The sequence below is a fragment of the Peromyscus eremicus genome, chromosome 5, assembly GCF_949786415.1.
Source record: "Peromyscus eremicus chromosome 5, PerEre_H2_v1, whole genome shotgun sequence".
NCBI lineage: Eukaryota > Metazoa > Chordata > Mammalia > Rodentia > Cricetidae > Peromyscus > Peromyscus eremicus.
Genome location: NC_081420.1, coordinates 121,631,473 through 121,659,321, shown reverse-complemented (window position 1 = coordinate 121,659,321; position 27,849 = coordinate 121,631,473). Strand labels below are relative to the sequence as shown.

Below are 27,849 nucleotides of genomic sequence, written 5' to 3'. Positions count from 1 at the left end.
TGGCAACATTAAATTTAGAAGCTTATTAGATATTGGAGCAGAAATGCCTGGGAGGTTTTTCACTAAGAGGCCACAGCTCAGAAGAGAAGTCAGAGATGGAGAAAGGGATATGGAAACATCAGCTCATGGTACCACTTAATCATCAGAATTGGCAGGCTTACCTGAAAAGTGGGTACTCTGGAGAAGACTTGGGATATGCAAATATGACTTAGTGTCTTCCTTAGTCTATCCACTTTTGATGTTGTTACAGTTATGGAGGGCAATCTCTTTCCTTGTTCATCATAAGGGTCATGGCTAGCATACCACTAACAAGAAAAGTCAAAAAGAGATCAACATGGCAGTTAGAACTCATCAGTTTATATTTTGTCTTCTTCCAAAAAGAAGGCCAAAGAACCCAGGAGGAAGTATCTATCATCCTTAGGGTCACAGAGAATAGAGAGCTACATAGAAGTGTGATTGGGCAAAGAGTACAACTTCCTGGTGACAGACTGGGTGTGGGTAGCAATGCCAGCCTGTTAAGATTCTTCTGGGATTTTTCTATGCTGTACTTCTCTGTCCTGAGTAAAGGCAGACTTCTCAGAAATGAAGGCTTTCAAGTAAGAGGAGCAAACATGACCTTTATGGGTTTCGAGTTTGTTTGGTTTTTTTGTGGGAGGAGGAACTCTAGCTCCTATGACTCACCTTAGAGAAGAGGAACTACGACTTCCATGACTTATTTTGGGGGAGCAGAAACAGTTCCATGTGAAACCTGGCTTCTGAAGCTGCTCCTGAGACCCTCAGATTTCCCTCAGCTCTCAGAACTCAGCGTGTCAAAATGGCACAGTTGTGGGTATGATTTTCTGAGACCACCACTGCATCCTCCATCCGAGGTCCCACAGTTTTGCTTCATGTGATTATTCTCCCCTTCTCTGCATTCCTAATACTCAGGAAATGAAAAGGAACATGTCTTATTTTCCCCCAGTTTCCTAAATATTTAGAAAATCGCCAATTTAGTACCTAGAATTTGATGAGGTACGTCATCATTTAACATCTCATGGATATTTACAGGGTCTTTTTAGTTCTTTCCTTATTTTCTGCGAAGCAATTTCTCTTCATTACTGTCAAAAAAATTTCCAATAACCTTGATAAATGTCTTTTTCACCTGTTCAGAACAAACTGATGGATAAATCTAATTACCAGCATGTCCTACTCTTGACAATCTTTACTAAAAAGCAGAATTTGGAATTACTTGTGTTAGAAGACATCCATAAGCATATTAACCAGACACTGTGGGGGATGCCCCTGGACCAGAAGGATGGTACACACTGCCATGGCTCCTCCTTCTACCTGAAGTGATCTCTAAGTCTTCCCTCACCATCGCTCTAACTGAGACTCACAAAAGAAGAGTTCTGTGTCTGGATAGACAGCAGGTCCCAACACATGCCTCCTTCCCTTTTATGCTTGGTACAGTTGAGAACTCTAAGCTAAGCAGGTAGCTGGGCAGCATGTGTCGTGTCTTGAACCCAGTCTTCAAGAACACCAAGAAGAAAAACCAAAGAAACAAGCAGCCCGAAGCAAGAGAGATCATACAACAGCTTTACGGGGGCTGCTTTCTGTCACCCTGAGTCTCTTTCTTGTTCTGACAGAGTACATAAGAGGATGCTGTCAATGTAGGGACGCTGTTCTACCTCAGAGTCTCAGGGTTTCAATCCTCAGTTGCTTGCTCCATCGCTGTGGACCTGTCACAAGTCAGAACATCGTGAGGAGGCTGCTCAGCTCTTGGCAACCATGAAGTGGCAAGAGAGTAAGAAAGAGTAAGAGAGTGAGAAAGCTAGAGAGCTAGCGGAGGGACACAGAGAGAGCAGACAAGATATGCCTTGTTTCCAGTCTATCACATTGAAATTAACAGCCATATTGGACCTGAAACACTGAAGTTATTTTTTTCCATTTCCATATAACACACTATATTAAGTATGTATCATCTTCATAGGTTTGATTATAGACTACAATAAAAATAGTCTCTAAATATTAGAGGCAGGGAGTGTTCCTAGGTCCTTGAGCTAGGAACTCATCAGTGGATGCAGTGATGAAGTCAGCATCCTTGTGGATCTAATCACCTCCCAATAGTTTCACCAGCTGAGGAACAAGACTTTAACAGGTGAGCTAAAAAACTCATGTGTCTATGTACAAGCTGGTCACGGTGGCACCTGCCTTTAATCCCAGCACTCACGTATGAGTTCTAGGCCAGCCAGGGCTTTATAGTGAGCTGCTGTCTCAGACAAACAAAAGAAGTTTATGCTTTGGGGCCTGAGGGTGGCTCAGAAGCAGAGTATGAATAACATTGAAGAGGCCCCGGTTTTATTTATCAGCTCCTTAATTTGCGTTTTGGAAATCCCAAATACCCGTTGAAAAGTGCACACTTTGTAAATATTGAAAGCAGGGCTGTTTTTTTTTCTCTGTGTGATTTTTCATGTCTCTTGAAAAGCATGTACATGATTACAGACCCAATCTGGGAAGCTAGAAATAGGTAGCTCCCTGGGGCTCATTGCTGGTCTGTCTAGTCTAGTTGGCAGGCTGTGGAACAATAAGAGACCACACACAAAAGGAATATTGGCATGCATACATACGTATATACATAGGCAAATGATAGAGCAGTTTAAACATTTTTATGGTGCCTTTTTTCTCTTATTTTATCACTCCAGAACAACAACCAAAAGCTCACACTACCTGGCTCCATAATCACCATATGATGTATGATACATATCTCAGAAGTTCAATTTCCTGTGCCCTGGAGTCTGGGCCATCTGTCCTGCCCCTGCCAGGTTGGGCTGTTATATCTTTCCTGAAACACTATGAAAATGGTGTTCTTTTCCTCCTCAAAGGAAATATTATCTATCATAATGCACAGAATGAGACTGCAAAGAGAGTAATGAATCTATGATAGAATATTTCTCAGAATGGTTGGATGAAATATGTCCTTCCTACCTTTGCTACCGGAGTCCAAGGCCATAGGGAACCTGACTTTGGGTAGATTCAACATATCAGATCCAGCCATTCAGCCTAGGAATCAAACAGGAAGTCACCAGGAAGGCCAGGAAAGGAATCTGCTCAACAAGGTATGTTAAAATTAAAAAAAAAAAAAAAAGAAAGAAAGAAAGAAAAGGAAAGGAAAGAAAAAAACAAAACAAAAGAAGGCGGGAAGCGGCAGTCGACTTCCTGGTCCTGGCTTCGAGGGTATTGACACATGCTCCAGGATTCTCGCGGCAGGGACAGGAAGCATAGGCGTTACACCATCTTAGTCACATGGGGTTTGGTTGATCATGATCTCAGCACTGTTTCTCTGAGGAAGGTGAGGGCCTCATCACTCCCGGGGCAATTCAGTTCCCATTTGGAGATGAGTTTTTTGTTTACAGCAGCAAGTGTTTTGTCCAAGGCTTATAGTTCTTAGCCACTTTAGGGAAATGACTAGAGACAGGCAGGCTCCAATCCCAGAGCCCAGAACAGAAAGTTGGAAAGACTCACGAGCTATTATGTATGATGTCTCTGCAAATCTCAGTGGCTCACGGAGGAGCAGGGTACATGTGCGTAGTATTTGTTGGCATTTGCCTGTAAGAACACATACAGAAGCCAGGGACTGATGTTGCCATTTCCATCTCTGTTTCTCTTTACCTTAGTTTTTGAGGCACGGTTTCCCACTGAGCCTGGATTTTGAATTTCAATCAGGCTGCCTGGCCAGGGATCCCTGCCTAGATCTCCTCATCCCCCACGCCACTCCACTCCCATTAGAGATGCGCTCACCACACCCAGCTTTTTCCCTAACTGCTGAGGATCCAGACTTAGGTCTTTACGCTTGCTCAGCAAGCACTGCAATCACCACGCCATCTTTCCAGCTCCAGATCCTAGTGGTTCTTATCTCAGCGTCTTTTCCTTAAAGGGGAAGGGCTACCAGCTTCAGACAAACACTTCTTAAATAATTAATGTACCTGTGTGCAGACCGATCAGGAAGTGGCCCAAAAGTTTAAGGCCCTAATGGTGCCAGAAATAAAATGAAGGCATACGTGGTGCCTTGCTTTACCTCGCTTTCAGTTAACCCCTGAGTGTCTGACAAAGCAGCTGCTCAGTTCCTGCCACAGCTTTGAGAACCATTTGATTTCTGGTAACTTCCGGGAGGGGAGGCCTTCTAGGCCTCGTGTTTATGACTTCTCTGTTTTCTAGTTCACTGTCTCCTGGGTTGTTAGTGCTGGGAACTCGGGAAGCCCGCCTTCTAAGTGACTGGACCCTTCAGGAAATCACTGTACCCTCTGGACTGAGGTCATAGAAATGCTAGGCATGGAGCCTATCTTTCTAATTCCCTAACCACTAGCTGTCTTGTTAGTCATGATGCCGGGTACCTTAACATCAGCTTGCTGATTGGACTTCACTATCTTTTTTTAAGAAAGGCAGCTTGCAATGCCTTTTATAGGGCATAGGAAGAGCCTTTTCTCTTAGGAAGAGAGAACAGGAATGAATATCTTCAAACATTGGTCACGGTATAGCTCCTTAACTGTGTGCATAATATGTATAAGACTCTGGGTTCAAACTCCAAGACCACAAACAAAAACTATCCAATTTCTATGTAGATGTAGAGAAAAATAAAGATAAATACACAACCAAAATTTAAAGGCATTTTTTCCTAACTTATCTTACAAGTTCATGTTTAGGGGCATATGTCATTTGCTAAAAAATTGATTTAAGTGAAATATAATTTTGAAAGCATCATTTTTAGCCAAATGTGGTGGTACATGGGCACATACTCCAATCTCAGCATTCAGGAGGCTGATACAGGGTGATGGGAAATACTTGACCAACCTGGGTTCCCTAGGAAGACCCTAACATAGGAAACAAGATGGGAGGGAGGAGAGAGGAGGAGAGATGGATTACTTCTGGTGCACTCTATTGTAGTATAAGCTACAAGATGGGAGGGAGGAGGGAGGAGGGAGATGGATTTTCTACTCAATTTAAACTCTCTCTCTCATCGGAAATAAACAATTGAAGCCGGGCGGTGGTGGCACACACCTTTAATCCCAGCACTCAGGAGGCAGAGGCAGATCTTTGTGAGTTCGAAGACAACCTGGGCTACAGAGTGAGTTCCAGGACAGGCTCCAAAGCTACACAGAGAAACCCTGTCTCAAAAAAACAAAAAAAGTAAACAAAAAATTTAAGTGACTGAATTGAACACAATATTCTAAAATACCAACTAAACATAATTGCAGCTTTTTCTGAACTTTGAAAAAGAAAGATAACTAACATTTCATGGTGCTGAAGAGATGGTTCAATAGTTAAGAGCACTGGCTGCTCTTCCAGGGAACCCAAGGTAAATTCCCAGCACCCACACGGCAGCTCACAATCATTTATATAACTTTAGTTCCAGGGGATGCAATGTCCTCTTTCTGGCCTCTATGAGCACCAGGGACACACAGGCATGTTTATAGGCAAAGGGCTCATATGTATAAAAGAATTTAAGTAGTTTTTAAAAATAAAAATAAAAGAAAGATGTCCAACGTCTCTTTAGGGTTCAGATGTCTTCTTTTAAATGTAATGCCCTACAGACCTGTGACATTTGCTCCTGAGAACAAAATGACATCAGTGTTTTTCTTTTTTACCAGTCCATGGTAGCTACTGGTCAAGACTGGAGGCTTTACTGGCCTGGTTACTCAACTTTACCACCTTACAGCATATATCACTGCTGATCAGCAGTTCTCAACCTGTGGGTCGCGACCCCTAGACCTTTCCACAGGGGTCACGTGAGACCACCAGAAAACACAGAGATTTACATTACAATTCATAACAGTAGCAAAATTACAGGTATGAAGCATCAGTGACAATAATTTTATGGTTGGGGGTCAGCACAAGGTGAGGAACTGGTAAAGGGTCATGGCCTCAGGAAGGCTGAGAACCACTGCACTTAGTTTCTTTGTAATTCCCCTTTCCTTGCTAAAGTTCTCCCATGCTTTAAAAAATCTATTGTTTGAATGTTTTATTTACTCATCTTTTATGGAGATCCTTCTAGGTGGTGAGCTACAGAGGGTAGGAATTTGGGAAATTATAGTTCAAAAACGTTTTTTCTAAAACCCAGATCGGCATTTGACAGAAAATACAATTAAAAATATGTGCTAGGCATGGTGGTACATGATTCCAGTCCTAACACTTGGAAACTGAGTGGATTTTGAGTTCAATACCAACCCAGGTTATGTAGTAAGACCTTGTTGCAAAAAACAAAGGACAAAACAAAAAACGTATGTGTGTGTGTTTGTGTGTGTGTGTGTGTATGTGTGTGTTGCCATTAGTGGCTGGAGGGCTAGAAAAAAATATCAGTGAGGAAAATGAAATAACATGGAGAAAAGCTCACTTTCTGCTTGCTTATTTAAATAAAAGAAAAGTGATTTATAAGGACTTGAGAGGTTTTGATTGGTTGGTCAACAGGTTGATTGGCTAGTGGCTTGATGCCTGGCTGCAGAGTTGGACTGCTGTCTAGCTGTGTTGTGGTATAGTTTCCCAAGCTCTGAGGTTTCGATTGGTTGGTCAACAGGTTGATTGGCTGCAGGGTTGGACTGCTGTCTAGCTGTGTTGTGGTATAGTTTCCCATGCTCCGTAAACTGTAGTGCTTTCGGGAGAATCTACCTTTCTCGTGGGGCTGTAGGAAGGGTAAGGAAGTAAAACACTTCAGCGGTGCTGCAGACACTGTAGGCTTCACTGCTATGGTGGTTTGAACTCGATGTGTCTTTATTCTCCGGCATTTGGATAACTGGCCCCCAGGTGATGTGCTGTTAGGAGAGGCTTAGGGGATGTGCCCTTGTTGGGGGAACTATGTCAGCGGAGGTAAGCTCTGGAAGGTGAAAGCCTTGCACTGTTCTTTGTGTGATCTCTCTGCTTCCTGTTCAGCCACCATGCCTGCCACCTGCCAGGCATCCGCTCCGTGATGGTGATGGACTCTTATCCCTCTGGAACCATTAGCCCAAATAAACACTTCCTTCCAAAGTTGCCTTGGTCATGGTGTTTCCTCACAGCCATAGGGAAGTAACTAAGACAGCTAGTATGTTCAGTATTCTTAGGAGAAAAGTATGGGGTGTAGCCCAACAACACAGTGCTTGCTCAGCAAGCATGAGACCCTAGATTCAATGCCCAGCACAAGGAAAACAAAGGCAATTTACATTTTAAAAAATTATAACTCATAAAAGAAAACTGAACATTGTTATTACTATCATCATGATCTGAACAAAACCAATTCCTACTAACTTGAATCCTTCAACTACATTTCACTGCTGCAGATGCATCTACTGCAGGCCAGATGAACACATGCTAAGAGAGTAAGGCAAACCATGCAGGAAATGCTTGCAAGCACACACAGAAATTCCATTTTCCCTCAACAGATTAAGATTTGATTCCCACACCCTTCTCCTCATTGCCTCACCATTGAAGGCTCATTAGGACAGCAATTTTCCCTATGCAAAATTGGGGCATGATGTATTCTTTCTTGGCATGCATAATAATGGTTCCCCAAGTATGTGATTTGCAATTATTTGCTAACCTAAATGCTAAATTATATGGTGTGTGTGTGTGTGTCGGTGTGTGTGAGGGGGTGTGTGTGTATGGATGTGGGTGTGTGTTAAATGTGTTCATGTGGGCGTGTGCACATTTATGTGTGTGTGAACACTCACATAACTCAAATGCATGTGGAGGCCAGAGGCAAATGGACTTTTCTCTGTCGATCTCACCTTTATTTTTTGAGACAAAGGCTCTTCACTGAACCTGGCGCTTCCTGATTGGCTAGATTGGTCAGAGTGCTCCAGGGATCCACCTGTCTCTACTCTCCAGCTCTGGGGTTACACACTTGAGGTGCCACAGCTGCTCTTCCTGTGGTCCTGGGACTCTGAGCTCAGATCCTCATGCATCCATGGAAAAACCTTTACCTACTAAGCCATCTCCTCCCTCTATGTACAGTGTACTCAAACGCACACACAGGAAGAAGGTGATTGAGTGTATACTGCAGGCTACATCAGTTGGTCTATATGAGTAAACTGAGAGACACAAGCAAAAAGGTCTTGGTGTGAAAAAGAGGGTCTGTTCACTCAAGTCACACACTAGACAGCTACCTCAACAAGTTAGGAAATACTTTATTTTTGCTAGTTGCCAATCTGTACAGATATACACTGAAGCTAGGAAGTTTTTATTTCATATGTTAACTCTATGTCATGTGAACCTAACACTAGGAACAAGGGTCTCTCTCCAACAGAGTGTTTTCATGGACCTTGATTCCTAGAACCACTCTCTGCAAATGCCCAGGTCCTGTGTCTTCCACCCAGTGTCCTTAACATTCATGACATATGTACGATTTCAGAGAGAGCTGCCCTGGTTTATGAAATGCCGTAAGAATGTAAGAGAGGAATCGCACATCTTTGTTGTTAACGAGCAGCTTTTGATTTTTCAGCGCCGACTGGGAGATGCAGCAAAGAAAGCCATCAGCAAGCTCCAGGTCAGGACCATCAGGAAGGGCGACAAGGTGAGAACCCCTTTTGGGTGAGAACCTAGTCAAGGAAACTCTTGTCTTTTCTGACAGCTGAAGTAGAAGAGAGAGAAGGGAAGGGAAGACGGATGTGAACCTGTGTTGTCTATGCGTATTTGGTACTTAGAATGTTTTTATTAAAGACATTAAGTGTTTATAAAATACATGCAGTTTGTTGGCAACCAAACATGAGAAATTTTGAAGTCAAGTGTGCAACAACAGTCAAGCTGTACAGCCAGCGTGAGTGCCCATCAACAAATGAGTGAATAAAGAAAATGTGGTGTGTATACTCAGTGGAGAATTATTGAGGCATTGAGAAGAATGAAATTATGTCGTCTGAAAGATAAATAAATGGAGCAAGATACCATCATGTTAAGAAAATTAAGTCAGGTGTAGAAAGATGATATACCACACTTTCTCTCATATGCAGAATCTAGAATTTACAGAAGGACTTATAAGTAGAAGGATTCCTACTTGAGAAAAATAAGACGAGCCGTGGAAAGGGTGGGGGGTAGGAGAGATTAGTGGCAAGTGGAAGAGTGTGATACACATGCACGGAAATGTCATAGTGAAACCAGCATTGTATCCAATAAAGAAGGGCTTTAAAAAGTGTGCAAGAAGCCAGCTGTGGTACCCCACACCTTTAACCCCAGCACTCGGGAAGCAGGTGGATTTCTGGGGGTTCCAATCCAGCCCAGTATACATAGTGATTAGCCAGGACTACATAGATCCTGTCTCAGAAAAATATAAACTACAAGAAAACATTCAAAGTCTGGGTGAGATGAGAACACAAAGGTGTTACTTGAAACATGTGACAAAACTGGCCTTAAATTTAGGTTGAAGCTGTCTGGTCACCAGTACAAAAAGAAAAAAAAAAAAAACAGGAAACAAAAACAAAAGTTCGATATTTCAATCAGTATTTGCTTACTTTACTCCAAGTGATTCAGAAAACAAAAGCAGAATAGTTACTCTTAGTATGACCCCATGGAAGTTTTTCCAAAAGTCCTTGGAAAGAAGGTGGGTTTATACCCTGAGCTGTGCTCTCCACACACGTTTAGAGTATAAATGTGTAAATGATATTTAGCTCTTCTGAACTTTAGGGCTTAGAAACCTAAAGTCATTTCACCAGCCTCCCTCACTATAGAAGGGTGACAAGAAGCCAAAGGCCATAAGACACCTCCAGGAAGGATGAACGGGGCACAGCCCAAGCCTACAGGCTCTAAAGATGCCCCAGTGCCCAGTCGTTTAAAACAATGGGTTACAGTACAGCATATGGGCTTACTGTCCCCTGGAGACTTGGTACTGAATTGACCTTCACATGCACATCAGGTGTCGTCTCTGTCTGAACAATTGATTTTTCTCACAAGTTATTTGTTATCAGTTTAAATGATATGAAAATGCTTTCGAGATTAACAAGAGAAAATTCATTTAAAATGATAACCAGGAGCGTGGGAAGACAGGTAAAACGCTTGCCCTAACTGAGTTTGAGCCCCAACACTCACAGAAAAGTCAAATGTGGTGACACGTGCTTGTGGAGATAGAGACTGGAGGATTCCTGGGGTGCAGTGAGAGGCGTTATGTCAATAACAGTAATAGTAAGAATGATGATGGCCCTCCTTCTTCTCCACTCACGTGTCTCTCCCGCAGGGCTGAGCACTCGTCTGTCCCTTTTATCTTAATAAAACTCTTGTTAGCGGAAAAAAAATGATGATGGTGGTGGTGGTGGCAGTGGTGGTGGTGGTGGTGGTGGTGATGGTGGTGGTGGCAGTGGTGGTGGTGGGGGTGGTGGTGGTGGTGGTGGTGGTGGTGGTGGTGGTGATGGTGGTGGTGATGGTGGTGGTGGTGGAGGTGGAGGTGGTGGTGGTGGAGGTGGTGATGGTGGTGGTGGTGGTGATGGTAGTGGTGGTGGTGATGGTGGTGATGGTGGTGGTGGTGGTTGTGGTGGTGGTGGTGGTTGTGGTGGTGGTGGTGGTTGTGGTGGTGGTGGTGGTGGTGATGGTGGTGGTGGTGGTGGCAGTGGTGGTGGTGGTGGTGGAGATGGTGGTGGTGGTGGTGGAGGTGGTGATGGTGGTGGTGGTGATGGTGGGGGTGGTGGTGAGAACAGATCTGACACACACACACAGGTGCCCTCACATGAACACACACAAAAACTAAATTTAGAAGTGCCATTTATTTTCATCAGTATCTTTCCCCCTCAACTAGAGAGTAATAAGTGCCAGCATGATAGCATAAGGAAACCATGAGGTGCCTCTTTTAGGGTTGCATACAGAAAAAAAAAATTAAACTCCATTTGTATTTACTCTTAATACACACTTTAGAGTCCAGAGGACTGAGTATATTATAAATCTTTCATATTAACATCATTCCTCACTCTTGGGACTTTGTGTCACCTATAATTGTCATTTACAACACTTTAGGAATGCCACATGGGGATGGAGTTTCCCTCACAAAAGCCCTCTGAGTGGAAACAGCAGGGGAAGTTCGGGAGGGTGGGAGCTAAGCCAGTTGGTGAATTATTGATTAAGAACTCGGTAACGCTGCTGAGAGGCTGGCTCCAGGCAAGCTCGCCTTTGGTTTATGATAGTGTTTGCTCAGGACGGATGCTAAAGTCGGCTCTTCTGCTTCTTCTGTTGCAGGAAACAGAGTCTGATTCTGATAACTGTGCTGTCTGCATCGAAGGGTACAAGCCCAATGATGTGGTGAGGATCCTGCCCTGCCGGTGAGTGCTGGGGCTGCCTGCTCCCGCGCAGGGGGCAGAGTCCTTGTGCAGGCATTGCAAACAAGCAAACGCTCCGACTTTCGTGACTTTGGTCCTGGAAAACATGCAGCCACACCAAAGTAGAAGTCTTTTTTACCACCCACCCCATTGCATGAAAGGCAGACCTGACAAGACAGAATGAATGCATGCTGTGTGTGTGAGAGGCAGCGCCTTGGATAGCTCGGTAATGCTCAGAATCACTTCTGGCTTTTACCAGTGCTATTTTAACCAAAATAGCAACTCTAAAAAAGATGCTGTGAATGATCAGAGCACGCTCAGCAATCTGAATATGGCCAGCAGTAAGTAGGGAGCCAGGGGTAGGCTCCATCTCCCTTGCATTTTACCAATGGAAAGAGAGTGAGTGGGTCAAGTTCCCGCATAATTCTAGAATCTCAAGGAACATTCTAGCATGCATACTTGAGGAAATGTCCCCAAAGGATGCTCCAGTCACTTTAATTTTTCTCCCTAAGTATAAGTCACTGTTACTGTGTCTGACATTTTCTTTGAACATTCTAATTAAATCAAGTAAGTGAGGGTTGCGTAAGAGCCGTATCCTTCATTGAAATCCCTTTTTAGTTGCCTCTATGCAAATGTCCCAAAAATAAAAATGTAATTGCCTCAATGAAAGGTACTTCATGTAGAGAAGATGGCTTGAAAAGGTCTTGAGTTTAAAAGCACATTAAGCAGAAAGGGTATAACACAAAGACATCCACAATCTATTGCTTTCCCCAAACAATACGAATTTTAAAACTATTTGTTAGAAATAGAAATGGAATAAAATAGCATTCGGGGAATTGGTTTAATAATCTCAAGATGATGAAGAAGTGATCAAAAAAATAAATAAAAAGACTAGATGCTAGCTTGAACTCAGCATCTCTCAAGAGATCTTTCTTGAAATGCTCACAGCAATTGGCCATTAGGAATTTGGGAATAGGAATTCTCTCCACCCAAAGAGCCAGCAAATGTGATTCAATTGTCTCACCTTTATGCATGTCCACCTGCCCCTAAAGTGGAGTCACAGATGGGGTCACATGGACACTTGGCAGTTTCCTGTGTATGACCACACTCACTCCGAGTACCTTTTTGATGCATTTATATATGTATTTGGGGGAGGCACACAGTGACAGCATGAGTGTAGCAGTGCGAGGGAAGTCTGTGGGAACCAGTGCTCTCCTTCTATCATGTGGGTCCTGGGATGGAATCCAGGTCAGCAGGCTGGGGGCAAGCACCTTACCCACTGACTGTAACTCCACTCTTTCTAGACATCACACAATGCTCATGCAGTGACTTCCAGAAGCCTTGCTGGAAACAGCAGTGTGCGGGCGACAGGGGTCCCTCTGCCCACATCTTATCTTGAGGGTTTAAAGCTTCAGCATTAGAAACACCCAGGTGTTTCTCTTTCTCCTTGCCTCACAGTTCCTACTAATGGATACGCACAGCCAATTAAACATCTGCTTTTTTCTGACACTCCATTGTAATGAACAAGATCTATTTTCAAAAATTACACGTACCATCTTGTTAGCTCTTTGGCTCATACTTATAAAGTAATTTACTCATCTAAAGCTTTATCATAACTAAATTTTTTGGATCTATATGAAATTGCTGGAGAATTGAAACTGCATGATCACAGTGTGATTTCCCATAGCCTGTTTCAGCATCTACTAATGACAAGTTACATTTCTTTAACAATATTCAGTTTTTCTTAGTAATGCAGATCTTCTTTATAATATGGTTATTTGTAAATATTAATCAAGAAAATTAGTATTTTATTGCATACCATGAAAAAAACTTTTGGAAGCTCAACTCTATTGATATTAACCTCACTCTGGGCTGCTCAGTTTGGTCTCAGGTTCCTCCTTTTCTATATGATTGCTCGTTTCCGAGCTCACACACTGATTTTTTTCAATAATAATATTTGTGTTAATTCTCTGATGGTTTAATATATGCATACAACTTACTTTGATCATAGTCGCCTCTCACCCCCGCCCCAACTCCTCCAGGATCCATCTCACTCCTTCTCAACTTCATGTACTTTTTCTTTTTCCTTTTTCTTCATAACTCGCCAAGTCCAAGTTACACTGCCCATATATTTGTGAGTGTGGGACTATCCACAGTTGACCTACTAAGGACCAAATCCTTAAAGAAAACTGACTCTCCTTTCCCCAGAAGCCAGCTGTCCATAGCTCCTCATTTAGAGGTAATACTCCCAAGCCCCTCCTATCTGTGTGGAATGGTGACTGGCTTGATCTTGTGCTGTCTTCTACGGGCAACAGCCTCTGGGATTCATGAGTGCAATGGTCCTGTGTCCTTTCTTCTCTGACCACCGCCTCTTACGGTCTTTCCACCTCTTCTTCCACGATGCCCCGCCCCCGAGTCTTGGGAGGAGGGGGTCACACACTGGTTCTTTACTCTCTATTGCTATTTTCTTATTGTAGATCCTGCTTCACAGATGGATCTACAATATGACAGGACACACCAAGCATTACCCATCATGAGTTATAGTTAATTACTGTTAGATCTTACACTAATAACATATATGCACTCTCTGAATATCCCATAGGTCTTTTTCCATGCTGGTCTCAAAATCAAGGTACTTTTATGTCTGTTGCTGGCTTCTTGCAGGCAGTGTGCACTAACGGATGTTATCTAACAGATGCAGGCAGTGTGCACTAACAGATGTTATCAAACAGATGTAGGCAGTGTGCACTAATGGATGTTATCAAACAGATGCAGGCAGTGTGCACTAACAGATGTTATCTAATAGATGCAGGCAGTGTTCACTAACAGATGTTATCAAACAGATGCAGGCAGTGTGCACTAACAGATGTTATCAAACAGATGCAGGCAGTGTGCACTAACGGATGTTATCAAACAGATGTAGGCAGTGTGCACTAACGGATGTTATCAAACAGAGGCAGGCAGTGTGCACTAACGGATGTTATCTAACGGATGCAGGCAGTGTGCACTAACGGATGTTATCAAACAGATGCAGGCAGTGTGCACTAATGGATGTTATCAAACAGAGGCAGGCAGTGTGCACTAACGGATGTTATCAAACAGATGCAGGCAGTGTGCACTAACGGATGTTATCAAACAGAGGCAGGCAGTGTGCACTAACAGATGTTATCTAACAGATGCAGGCAGTGTGCACTAACGGATGTTATCAAACAGAGGCAGGCAGTGTGCACTAACAGATGTTATCAAACAGATGTAGGCAGTGTACACTAACGGATGTTATCAAACAGAGGCAGGCAGTGTGCACTAACGGATGTTATCAAACAGAGGCAGGCAGTGTGCACTAATGGATGTTATCAAACAGAGGCAGGCAGTGTGCACTAACGGATGTTATCAAACAGATGCAGGCAGTGTGCACTAATGGATGTTATCAAACAGAGGCAGGCAGTGTGCACTAACGGATGTTATCAAACAGATGCAGGCAGTGTGCACTAACAGATGTCATCAAACAGATGCAGTAGCATTTGCTTCTCTGCTCAATCACTCCCCCTGGGGTGTTATTAACCCTGCACTCCTGTGAGCATCATAGACTTTCTTTCCCGGTATGTCCAGGGTGATTCATCCTTGGAATTGATTATATCTCCTTGGGGTAAACATTGTTTCAAAAATTATCCCAATGAATAATATGTCTCTTCTTTAATCTTATATTCTGTGGCCTCATAATCCCCGAGAATTGTATACATCTCCACTGTTTGGGTGCCTCTCCCATCATCCACGTATGCACGGACACCATGATAGTTTCAAAGATGTTCTATTGTTTCCTCTCTCTGCGAACTCTACACAAATTACAACAAATGAGCAAAGCCTTCCTGTCTCATCTGTCATCATGGTAATTACTAAAGTGAAGTCATATACATTCACTCCAGCCCTTCCTGTCTCCTCTCTTTCTTCATCCAATCCTTCCCTAGCACATGAACACAAGGCTTCATTGATGTGAGTCTGGACCCGTGCCACAGTGTGAGGGAAAGACACGAAGTGGCATGCACAGCCAGTTGGTGACAGGATGTTCTAACTCTTGTGACTTGGATTTGATCCCAGTTTACCACTAAGGCATTTTCCAGGTAACATGGATTTTGCTATGTCTTGCATATATCAAGACAGGCATGTTGCTGTGTTTTTGGGTGGGCTTGTGACTTGGACTAGAGCTTGTGGTATGATTCCTAGCGACAGAACGTACCTTCCTGAAACGTCATGTTGATCTTTACTGTCTTCTCCTGTCCAGAGAACAGGTAATGCTCTCCGCTCCTTTTAACCTATTGTTTCCCTGCTTGTTTTTCAGTGGTTATTCCTTTCAACCTACATCAAGTTCAAAGACACAAAGTCTCAAGGAGAATGTGGACTCCTTAGGCGGGTCAGAAGCCCACATTTACCATATGTAAAAGGCAAAACAATATGTTTTCCTTACCTGTGTCCCTGTAAAATTCTTTCCTATCTATAATTTATCAAGGGGATAGTGTTCCTTTAATCTGGCAGACTCCTCCACAGCTGGGACAACTTCAAGAGCACCCTGGTAGTAAGCAGGCCCTGTGATGAGCTTTGTAGTACATGAGGAACTCTTTTGGAACAACACATATCTTCTAGTAGGGACAGTAGGAGGTACCACACATGGCATGGTAAGTGGTGTGACCTCATGGAAAATGAAAATTTCAATAGGTAATCGGGACATAGCATGGTATGGATATCCGTAAAGACAAATATCTACAAATACAAGGGGCTAATACCAGGCACAATGATTGAGAAAGGCTTTGCAATCAATCAATAGATTAATAAATAAATAGGAGGAGGAGAAAAAGGAAGCATCTCTTTGGTTTATTTTTCCTTTTTAAACATTTATTTTATTATATTTTATGTGTATGAGTGTTTTGCCTGCATGTATGCCTGTGTACCACATTCATGCAGTGCCCACTGAAGCCAGAAGGGGGCGTCAGATCCCCTGGCATCAGAGTCATGGACAGTTGTTAGCCCCATGTGCGTGCTGGGAACTGAACCTGGGCCCTCTGCTAGAGTAGCCAGTGCTCTTACACTGATCCTCTCTTCAGCCCCGATAGCTCTTCATACTTTTAAGTCATGATTGACTTAGCTCATATACTCTCATTACAGAAATGTTTTAAATGAAATATTTAAATATCTGCTTATCCCCCTCATGCAGGTAACCACCACTGTCATTTTTGTGTTTCTTCCCTTTGCTCTCTTATCTCCATTTTCGCAAGTTTGAAATATTGTTGTGAACATCACTCCATATCCTGCTCTTCCCTAACATTGTAAGAATTTTCCAGAAAGAACACTAAGTTATTTGTGGCTCGTTTTGACCTTCCTTTGGACTCTGAAGCAATAACCAGACGTTATCAAGCTCTTGCTTGCATAAATCACCCAAAAACCTTGAGGTGCCAAGGTCTCTGGAGAAAGAGAATTCACTTCAAAAGTCTGTCGTGGCCCAGCCAGAATTTTCCACTGAGGTAAACCATGAATGCACCTCATTTCCTTGAGCCTAATCTTAGTAATCCACTAGGGGAGATGTTCACATCACCTTCCCCACCGCAGAAGATGCCAAAAAGCAGTTTCTCATACACGGATGTTCTCATCTGTAGAGATGAGGTGACCCACTGGCTTTTTATCATTAGCATCCGATTACTAAGTAAGACCCTCTAAAACTCAAGTTGGTGTCTTTGGGAAGTGTTCTCCGATTTTCACCTCTTCCCCAAATAACTTTCTGTACCTATAGTTTGCAAACAGTGCTCCCTGGAGGGCTCTAAGTAGCAGCCTCTGGACGGTAAAGAGGTCTTTACACTGGAGCAGGGGGAGGAAGAGGAAGAAATCCAGCAGCTAGCAAGCTGTCCTGATATCACTGTGGGAAGTTTTCTTCTGCAGATTGACATCTCAATCCTGCTCCTAATTCCCAGAAGTGGCAGAGTGGGGGCTGAGTGTTTAGAGAGCCCTGCTCCTCTACTGTGTCTGCAGAACCCCAGCTTTGGGGCTTCTGGAGTTTCTCACGAGACAGATGTAAGTTGCCCCCAAACAAGATCATCTAAGGTCAACTAGTCCTGGGGTGTATTTCTGGGCTCGTTTGGAAAGTCTTTGTACCATACATCCCACCTTTTGGTCATTTCCTGGTGTTAAATTCACCCACATAATCATTCAGCCATCACCACTACCCACTGGCAGAATTACGTCTGCTGCACCATGAAACCCTGGACCCCCTTATGCACAGTTTTCACTCAAAAAGAGCACACCTCCCCTCCCCCAGTTCGGATGTTTTTGTGTGTTATAAACTTTGATTTGACTTTTTTTTTTTTTTTTTATCTTTTGCCACATAAGCCTTTTGGCGACATTTAAAATCCAAATTGTGCAGCCATACACCATAATTTATTTGCTTATTTGGGACATTTAAGCTATTCCCACATAGGCCTTCAATTGCTGCTATCAAAAGGCTGTGATAAATAGCTCTTTATTAATATTTGCAGGTATTTTCTATTTAGTAAAGTCATGATTCAAACTGATTAGTTACACTCCCTACACTGAAGGCATTTCCTGATCAGTCAGAGCTAAGAAGATTCCAAGAAAGGACAGCTAGAGTTGCCTGGAGCTATTAGAGTGGAATCCCCATGTTGGGGGTCATGCGGGAAAAGCTGGGTCATTTAAGACCTGAGTGCTGCTGGGAGGCCTGAGTTCATCACTGTGCGCTGGAACCTGTTGGGTGGGGAGGGGCCGTTTACACACAGACCACTGGCACAGGCACTGAGTGCAACTCCAAGGTCTGTGGCTGGATTCAGAGGGACCAGTTAGAGGATGTGATCACGAAGTGGGTGAAATACCTTGGAGGTCTGAAGTGGGGTGTTGGCACGTGGCTGGAGGGTGGCGTTGGACAGGGAGATGGTGGAGGGTGGGCTACTCCAGAAAAACTAGTGTGGAGCATTTACCCACCAACCTCACAGTTCTCCAGAGTTTTCTTGAGTGGAAGTAGCAGGAAATATTAGATAGAAGGATTTAGATTGTGGAGATAAACAGATAGAAAATAAAGGATAGCCTTGAGAGGGCCTGGAACCTATTCCAATGGGCCCTGACTGTCTCTGCCCCAGGGTATTTATAGAGACGCAGAGGGGTGGAGCAAAAGACCTCCCCCCAGCACAGCCAAGTGCAGACCATCTCAGACACCTGCACTCAGGCCCGTGGTCCTAGTCATCGTCTCTATGCAGACCTGCTGGGTAAAGCCACGAGGAACCTGAAAACCGGCTCCCACAAACTAGGAGATAAATTACCAAAGCATAGGTACCTGCTTTCCAGTGTGTTGAATGATGGTCGTGTCTGCATTTCTTTGCATTTAAAACAAACATGTCGTGCATCTTCACTCAAATTTAAATGAAAACTGAAGCACTTTTCACACTATCCATCTATCATTGTCCCCCAAGGACCAGCTTTCAAGGGTGGAGTTTTTCTTTGGGGAGGAAGGACCTTGACCAGAGTTGGTTTATCTTTTTAATCTTTTATTTACTCTTTCAGCTCTAAAATACTCACCCACTTGGGTCATGTGGACAAAGATCCTTTTTTCCGTAGATAACTGATTCTGCATGTTCTTCTTCTCTCCATCCTGAGACTGTGCTTCGACTTTGACTTTCTGTATCAGTTCAAGAGTCTCTCGGTGTTGTCCGACATAGGGTATATCACACCATTTCCTTTTTTGTGATTTAAGACTTGATGTGTAAGTTAAAACTTTTACAAACACTAGAATGTGACTAACAGCATTAGTGTTCAACGAAGTGACATGGAGATTTAATACAATGGTATTCCACATGTAGAGTCAAGATGTGTGATCTCAGCATTCCACAAGTAGATGTAGGAGGATCATCAGACCACACTGTGAGTTTGGATGGTGGCTGGGATACATAAGACACTACCTCAAATATGTTTCAAGGTCCAAACCACAATAAATGGTTCAGGAAATGCATAGTAGTTAAGGAACAAAGGAAGTTCGTATGTATAAGTGGGGTGATCGATATCCTAACTTTCCAAAAAGATTAACACTAAGCCTGATAGTGTTAATAGTAGGGAATAGGTCAGGAGACATGAAATGGGGGACTTCTTGAGGGTTCATGAAAAGTCAAAACCTAAATTTGATGGTCCAGTTTCAGCAGAATCTTTGGTGCTCTCTTGCTTACATACCACAGGTCTGCAATGGACAAGATGCTCATAAATTATCCCTGTCCACTAGCTAGTCAGACAATCACCAGCATTTCTTCCTCCATTGGTGTAACTGATGCATATTTTTAACATAGGAATGTTTGCTGCCTTGCCTCCCATTTCAGTATCCCAATAACTCCTGTTGCCAAGGAGAGGTAGCAGTTTTCTCTTCTCAGGGAAGGAGCTCCAGAACACACATTGAGCACAAAGTATGTGAGAAAGAGGAGACAAGTCCATCTGTAAAGCTTCCTGAATGAGCAGGTGTCCCGGGAATCAAAGATTGACCTTCCAGAGCCTATAGCCCAAATACCTTAATATTGAATTAAATTTACTGAGCTCCTGTGGGAGAAAACATAGTACCTACACCAAAGTTCCTCCTGAACTTTGGGGCAGACAAGCCTCCTACAAGGTTGTCCAGTGTATCTCAAATGTTTATGTGGTTTCGGTGGCTGCTTCCAACCAAGTTTTCCTGGGCTTTATAACCCACCCACTCAGGATCAGGATCAGATCCAAAAACTGACATAAAAGCCAGATGGGAATAGTGGCCCACCTGTGATCCCAGCCTTTGGAAGGCAGAGACTAGATCCTAGAGTAAGCTGGCTAGCTGCACTGGGATTAGCAAGCTCTGAGTTCCAGCGAGAGACCCCACCTCAATGAATAAGAGAGCAACTGAGAAAGACGTCCAATGTCAGACTCCAGCCTCCATGAACACATACTCCCACATGAGCCCACACACAGCGACGTCTACATGCATGCACACCACATTATATACAATAAATAAACACAGAACAGAGCCCACCCACTGTGCTCTCCAAACTCTCACACTGTTGTTCGTGCCATGAATCCCAAATGACACTAAAAGATAAAATCAAATTAGACGCTGCCATTCATGTATAGACTCCTCTTTGAAGGCAGGAGGGGACTGTCATTTGTGCTACCTAGCAGGCACAACAGGAGCATAATAAATACTCTAACATGAAAGTGTTTAGCGTGATATAAAAAAGGAACATCCTTTTAATATTGAAAATTGGAAGAATCACAATAGAGTGATTCGAGCATTCAAAACAGACCTACCCTTAATATTTTAAACCCATGGGCAAGTCTTACTGTAAGATGAGTCAATGCTAACAAAAGTCCATAAGGACAGGAAAGCCAATCCTTGCAAGCAAAGGAATGTTAGTTAATGCTGTGATGCGGCTGAGATTCTGTTTCCGAGCCTGTAACTCATAAAGTAGGAAACAGAAGAGCATTTTCCAGCCGGGCAGAAACAGCCTGACCTGAGTTTACCCCTCCCTCTCCCTCTCTCCCTCTCTTTTTCCCTCATTCATATTCCTGGTCAGGGGCAGATATTTTCTATGTCACTTTGTTTGGGAAAATATCGTGGCTAGGACTGTAGAAATGACTCAGCGGTAATAAGTGCATACTGCTCTTGCAGAGGACCCAAGATCAGTTCCTGACACCCATGTTTGGCAGCTCACAACCTTCTGCAACCCCAGCTCTAGGAATATCCATAGCATTTGGCTTCCAAGGAAACCTACACTCATGTGCACATACCCTCCCGCAACACACACACACACACATGCATACGTATAATTAAAATAAAATCTTTAAAGATTGATGGTTATCAGCCAAGATTTATCAGATCTGACTTATCCTGCCATGCCCTTGTTATACAAATGAGATTAAACAGAGTGTTCTCTGTTTACGGTTATTTATTTATAGATACTGGATTGTTTATATTTACTCATTTATTGGTTGTGGCTAGGGCGGGGACCACATGTGTGCAATGGCACTCATCGGAGGTCAGAGGACACACCTTGTGGTAACCCATCCTCTCTTTCTCCCATCTGATGAGCCCAGATGTGTTCTTGCTTTGTTTTTGGCTTTTGTTTTGTTTTGGTTTGGTTTGGTTTTTAAAAAATAACTTTTAAGGGTTCCATGGCTCACTTGGAAAACTGTTGAAAATAGAGAAAAACATTTAAAAGCTGACAAAGCCTATAACCTCACTCTTGGCACTGACAGTGCTGGTGTAATAAATTTTATAACACGCTCACTGCACCTTACGTGCATATTTTAAATACTGTGTAGTCCACAATTGATATAGTTGTAATTCTAATTTCTCAGTTACCATTAAAAGGTAAGCCCTTCCTTGTGACTTTAGAAATTACTTAAAAATAGTTAGGTGATAGTGTGAGCATCCACTCTTTGAATTAATTTAAGTCCGATTACTCAGTACCTAATTTGCTTCCAACACTTCATCATTCTGGAATTAGTGTTTGAGGTCCTAAATTTAGTCATAGGATACACTCTTCAAAGTCGACTGCCTGGTCCAATGTGATGTGGAAGTATCTTGAGAAGTTTTCTCAAATTGCTTTCTTGGAAGATAGTAATGATTGACAACTCACCAGCAGCGTGGGAGAGTGTTTTCGTCAGCGCCAGCTGGGCCTGTGAAGTCATGCTTTATAAAGTAACTTTCTCCTCTGATAGTCAAATATTAAGGTAATTTTAATTCCTGTTTTGCTTTATTTCTCTGAGATATTACTCTTCCCTAATACAATTTTATAACTTAAATAAGTTGATGTTGCCGGGCGGTGGTGGCGCACGCCTTTAATCCCAGCACTCGGGAGGCAGAGCCAGGCGGATCTCTGTGAGTTCGAGGGCCAGCCTGGGCTACCAAGTGTGTCCCAGGAAAGGCGCAAAGCTACACAGAGAGACCCTGTCTTGAAAAACCCCAAAAAAAAATAAAAAAATAAAAAAAAATAAATTGATGTTGGTTAGACCATGTTTCCTAGCTTGAAATGTTAGACCAGAAAGGTACCTGTGACCTAAAATTGATAAACATGCTAACTAGTTCTAACATTTTTTTATTTGGGGTAAATCATGTTTTTCTCACCTGAATACATTTTATTTTTATGGTGTTTTTTGATTAGTGGGGTTTTAAAAGTTATGTTATAAAATTTGCGTGTTTTAACGGTTGGAGAGATGACTCGGCAGGTAAAGCATTTGTCTCATGAAAACCTAAGATAGGATCCCTAGAACCACGTCAAAATAAGTAAAAAGCCAAACATTGTAGTGTATCTCCACTGGGAAGGGCAGAGGCAAGAGTGAGTTCCAGGAGCTCATCCAGTCCAGGCAGGTTCAGTGGGAAACCGTGTCTCAAATACAAATATTTAAATGTGTACCCAAGGACAAAGACTGCCTGTGTTCAGAAGGAGACGTTTACAAGAATGACTGGACCGTGCTTGTTCATACTGTCAAATATGAAAACAACCGTACCTCTACCTTTAGGAAAATCATCTAACAAATCGGGCACATCTATTCAATGGGACACTACTTAGCAATCAACGGAAGCTGCTGATGTTCAGTGAGGCACAGATAAATTGGAGAAACAATATTTTGAGCACAAGATACCTCAGGAAAAATACCTACTTTATAATTCTGTATGCATGAAGTTAATAACAAGGAAAACTGGCCCCTGGGGACAGAGGTCAGAATGGCGGTTGTGTGCTGACTGTGAGCAGGAAGGGACTTGCTGGAGTGACAGAGTGAGGTGACTCTTTATCTGGGTGTCACATACATAACATGCTCACACCTGAAGGCCATCATGTGTGTGTAAAAGCCGTGACTTCTTCTACGTTACAACTTCACTTAAAGTAATGGAATTGACACCATGGATATCACATGCACACACCGGTCAGAATCGCATTACACTCAAGTAGAAAGTCTACTGATGGTGTTTTTTAACCATTTTTCTCTGACCACTTCAGATTTTCTGTGCACAGCCTCAGTAGGAGCCAATGACAACATACCACTTAATGAAGGGGTTAAAGGAAAGAAATGTGGAAAAAAGTGGCCAGGCTGGGAGACGTCAGTGTGCTTGTTTGTGTGGCCACCGATAACAGGCCAAAGGCTAACTTAGGACCAAGGTCCTGCACTGTAGTGACCCCGTTAAATATGGCATTCAAGTGTCCTGGTCCCTCATCACATGAATCAACTAGACACATAGGATGAATGCCAACCAGCTGCTCCAGCCAAGTAATATAATTAGAGCAGGTCAAGCTCTAAGGACAGGGCCTTCCTCTAACTCAAAGTGAGGGCCGCGCACTTCCCTCCTAGCTGGCATTCTCAGAGTAACAGTGCCTTCCACTGGAATTTAAAGTTAGCCTTGAGAAGATCCAATCTAGCATTGCTTTGCTTTTAGTTTTGTTGGTGTTTCTCCAGTGCTACCTAAACCCCATGGGAGAGAGAGCTGGGTGAAATAAATAGCTGATTCTCAGAAGAGTTTAACTCTGAGAAGCGTTCTGCAGTTTACCAGTCACTTGTGCATTATTGACTAATTCGTGTCTCAGGGGAGTCTGTGACATACACAGGGCAAGTGCCAAGGGGACCTCTGGGTTTCACTAAAAGAAAACTCGAACTCAGAGGATGGATCACCCAGAACCTAGGTGGGTTTTCTGCCCCAAACCCAAGCTCCTTCCATTGCGCCCCTGGCTGTGAGCATGACACCTCCCCTAATTCAGGCATGCTCTGTGCAGGGGTGCTGAAAAATCACCTTTGCTCTGACTGAAAAATATCTACCTCCGATACCCAACTCTCTCTAAGCCAAACATCTAAGACCCACGGAAACCAGAGGAAACCTGCCCAGCTTCAGGATCTTGTTCTCTCTTCCTCCCTCCTCTTTCTTCCTCTTTCTCTTCATCCTTCTCTTCCTTCCTTTTCTCTTCCTCCCTCTCTCCTTCCTCCTCCCCCATTTCTCTCTCTACCTTCCCTCCTTCCCTCTGTCTCTCTTCCTGTCTCCTCTCCCCTTTCTCCACCTCTCCTATGCCTGATCCACCCTTCCTCCGTCAATGGAAACCACCCTCCAGTTGTCTCGGTAACACATTCATAACCTCCAAAACATAGTAACTACTAGTTCTGGACACTAGTTCTTCTGTCCCTGTTAGTTTCCTTTCAATGGCATTTGTTCTGTTTACCTAAGCTGAGTGAGGTGACCTGTGACATGGAGTAACTCTCCCTTGGTCTCACCATTTCTCATAGCGGGATTCTGACCACTGTGAGGCTCTGGACCAGTGGGATGGAGTTGTTGGTAGAAGGAGACAGGTATACATTTACCTGGCTTGATCAATGAGAAGCATCTGCGCAGTAAATGGGCCCACCCCTCCTCCCATGTAGAAGTCTAGAAAGATGAAGCAAATGGCTGGAAGGAGATAGTGATGGTGAGTGGCTCAGCATGAGGAAGGAGGGAACGTATGGTGCAAGTCTGTGGTTTTTCTCCTCACAGTCTCTTGCTTACTGCTCGGCCCGTTCACCCTACTCACACTGCTGACCTGGCCCATCTTTTCTAACTGTACTTTCCATGTTAGAGTACAAAATATTCTGCAGTTCAACGCGCCTACATTTCCCATGCATATCTAACACTGCCTCTTTAACCCTGACCCCAACAAATTCCTTCTCCTTGGAATTCTTTCTTCCTGTCTCTACCCTTCAAGTCTCCCTACTCTTTAGGCTATACAAGAGACCCTATGATACCTCATAAGTTCATAAATTCCTCACAATGTAACAGCCCCCCTCTCTGAGCTCCATGGCAATTTTGCCTATGCCTACTAATGACTTAATAGTTCATATCACTTACTCGCTGAACACTTGCCATGTAAGCGGTATGTAAAAAATCATGTAATCAACCTTTCCTTTTGCTACTTTACTAGTCAGGATAGGACAGACTAAGCTTTGCCTCACTAAGAAAGAAGTCTCCTCTCCATAGCTCACTACAGCCACAATTTCTCACTCACAATTCGCTGTTTTCCGGGGGCTCTGTTAACACAGCGCAGTCTCGCTCTCTATGTTTGCAAATGACAGGTCAATAATAACGTAATGATGTGATTATTATTTTCCTCTCCATAGCTATTTGGCCAGTATCAGTCACGTACCTGTAGCTGCACTAAGATAGCTCATGACTTTCCCCTACGACTAAAGAGGGCCATTTGGCACACTAGAAGGACATTGTTGAGGTGCCAAGACTCTTGGTGTTATCCTTATTCTACAGGGGTTCAGGGAGAATAAGCACTTGAATCGAGAGCACGAAGCTGTCCTAGGAAATGATAGAAACGTGGCCCTCTGCCCCCGTCACCAGTGATGAGAGCAGTGGAGAGCCAGGCCAGCACACAGGTGTGAGCACAGGGTTTGCTGTGGTTCTGATGCTCACTGGAGGCTCCACTTCAGTGTGCCTCAGCTTCCTTCTCCGGAGATCACCAACAGTTTTGACCTCACAGAATGGCAGTGAATCGATTAGGTATGTGCGTGCCCAGACTGCAGTAAGCGGTAGGCATCGTCGGCAGCACAAACTCACTTAAATGTCACTCTCACTTCGTTGACAACTTTGGAAATGCCATTCCGACGCTCCAAAGAGACATTTCGGCTAGCCATGGAGCACTGGCTATCACTGTAAAGGAGCTGATGTCACCCCAGGGAGTGGGATTCTAAGGCACTCATAGTCTTTATTATGCATGTCACTAAAGAGGGTGGAGCCGCTTGCACTGGCACCCAAAGCACACAAATCTTTCTTTTTAAAATTCATTTTATTTTTCTGTGCGTGGGTGTTTTGTCTACACATGTCTGTGCACTACATGTGTGCCTAATGCCCACAGAGGCCGGAAGAGGGCCCTGGATCCCCTAGAACTGGAGGTGCGGAAGGTTGCGAGCCACCATGTGGGTGCTGAGACCAGAACGTGGGTCGTGTAGAAGAGCAGCCAGTGTTCTCACCTGCAGAGCCTTCTCTCCAGCCTCCAGAACCACAGAACCTCAACCCTAACTGCAGGGTGACGACGACGACGACGGTGGCGATGAGTCTGTAAAAGCACATGAGGAGGGAAAAAGAGAAGAGGACTTCTTCCCCGGGGGAGGAAGACACGCCTTCTAATTGGGCAGAAGTCACACATGGAGTGGGTGTGCAACAGGAAGCACTGGGTGTGGGAATGAGTGTGATCTGGTTTATCACGACTGCTAAGAACCGTGAGGACTTACCTCTTCACATCTCAGCAGCACTGTGTGGGTCTGCATCCTAACTGTCCTCGTTCCTTTTCTGATGCTGTGATAAACTACCCTCCGGCTTACAGTCCCGGGATAACGTAATCCACAATGATGGGGAAGCGGCGGCAGCAGGAGGCGGACTAGCCTGCTGCAGCCACACCCAGAGCAGAGAGAACGGAGATTAATGAGATTGTTGGTAATTTACCCTTAAGGAGTGCTAGCACTCATGTTTTGTTGTGCTTGACTGGCTGGAGTTAGTTTTTTATTTTTGTGGGGTTTTATCTTAAAGTCTTTATATGTAGCACAAGGCTAGCTTTGAATTCATGATTCTTCTGCATTGGCTTCCTAATTATTGAGTTTACAGATGTGTGCTATGACAACATAAAGCATTCTCTCTCTCTCTCTCTCTCTCTCTCTCTCTCTCTCTCTCTCTCTCTCTCTCTCTCTCACACACACACACACACACACACACACACACACCACCTTGAGAGGGAGGAGGGAGGGAGAGAGAGAGATTGACTCGCTTGCAAACCCCATTCCCCAAAGATAAAGTGTTACCAATTATAACCGAGTCTCGGAGAGCTAGGAAAACTTGCCTAAGAGTGAAAAGAGAGAAAACCTCTAGCCTAGGAGTGAAAACCTCCAGCCTAGGAGTGAAAACCTCCAGCCTAGGAGTGTGGACTTTCGATGGTTTCCCCTCTGTGCCTAAGATGGAACTGCAAGGGAACTGTGGTGCTTCCATGAAGGGAGAGACCTTGTCTTAGTCGTCTTTGTACCCAGTTCCAGCACAGAACAGAATGGAAGGAGGGAGTGACGTAACGAGCGCTCTATTTTCAGAAGATAAATCTGGCTCAGTGAGTAGGATGGAGAGAAGAGGAAGGCCTGGCAGCAGGGAGAGCGGTGTGGATGCTATGCAGTAATGAGTGAAAATCACGAGACGATCGATGGGGAGCCACATGAGAGAGAGAGAGAGAGAGAGAGAGAGAGAGAGAGAGAGAGAGAGAGACACAGAGACACAGAGAGACAGAGACAGAGAGAAAGAGAGAGACAGAGACACAGAGAGACAGAGACATAGAGACTCAGAGACACAGAAAGACAGAGAGAGACAGAGATACACAGAGAGACAGAGATAGAGACACACAGAAAGAGACAGAAGAGAGACAGAGATAGAGACACACAGAAAGAGACAGAGAGAGACAGAGAAAGAGACAGAGAGACAGAAAGAGAGACACGGAGAGATAAAGAGACAGAGACAGAGAGACACAGAGAGAGAAAGAGACAGACACAGACACAAAGACAGAGAAATAGAGAGAGACAGAGAGACAGAGAGAGAAGGAGATAGAGAGGGACAGAG

At 43.8% G+C, this 27,849-nt stretch overlaps 1 protein-coding gene across 1 annotated transcript in view; it reads left to right on the top strand.

The window, feature by feature from the left end:
• The window catches only part of Rnf150 (ring finger protein 150), a 100,927-nt gene that overhangs the window by 19,507 nt on the left and 53,571 nt on the right, over nt 1–27,849 (top strand). Inside the window, exons 5-6 of the mRNA XM_059263082.1 lie at nt 8,447–8,518; nt 11,158–11,240. Coding sequence (XP_059119065.1) covers nt 8,447–8,518; nt 11,158–11,240 — 155 coding nt within the window. The remainder of the gene's footprint in view (nt 1–8,446; nt 8,519–11,157; nt 11,241–27,849) is intronic.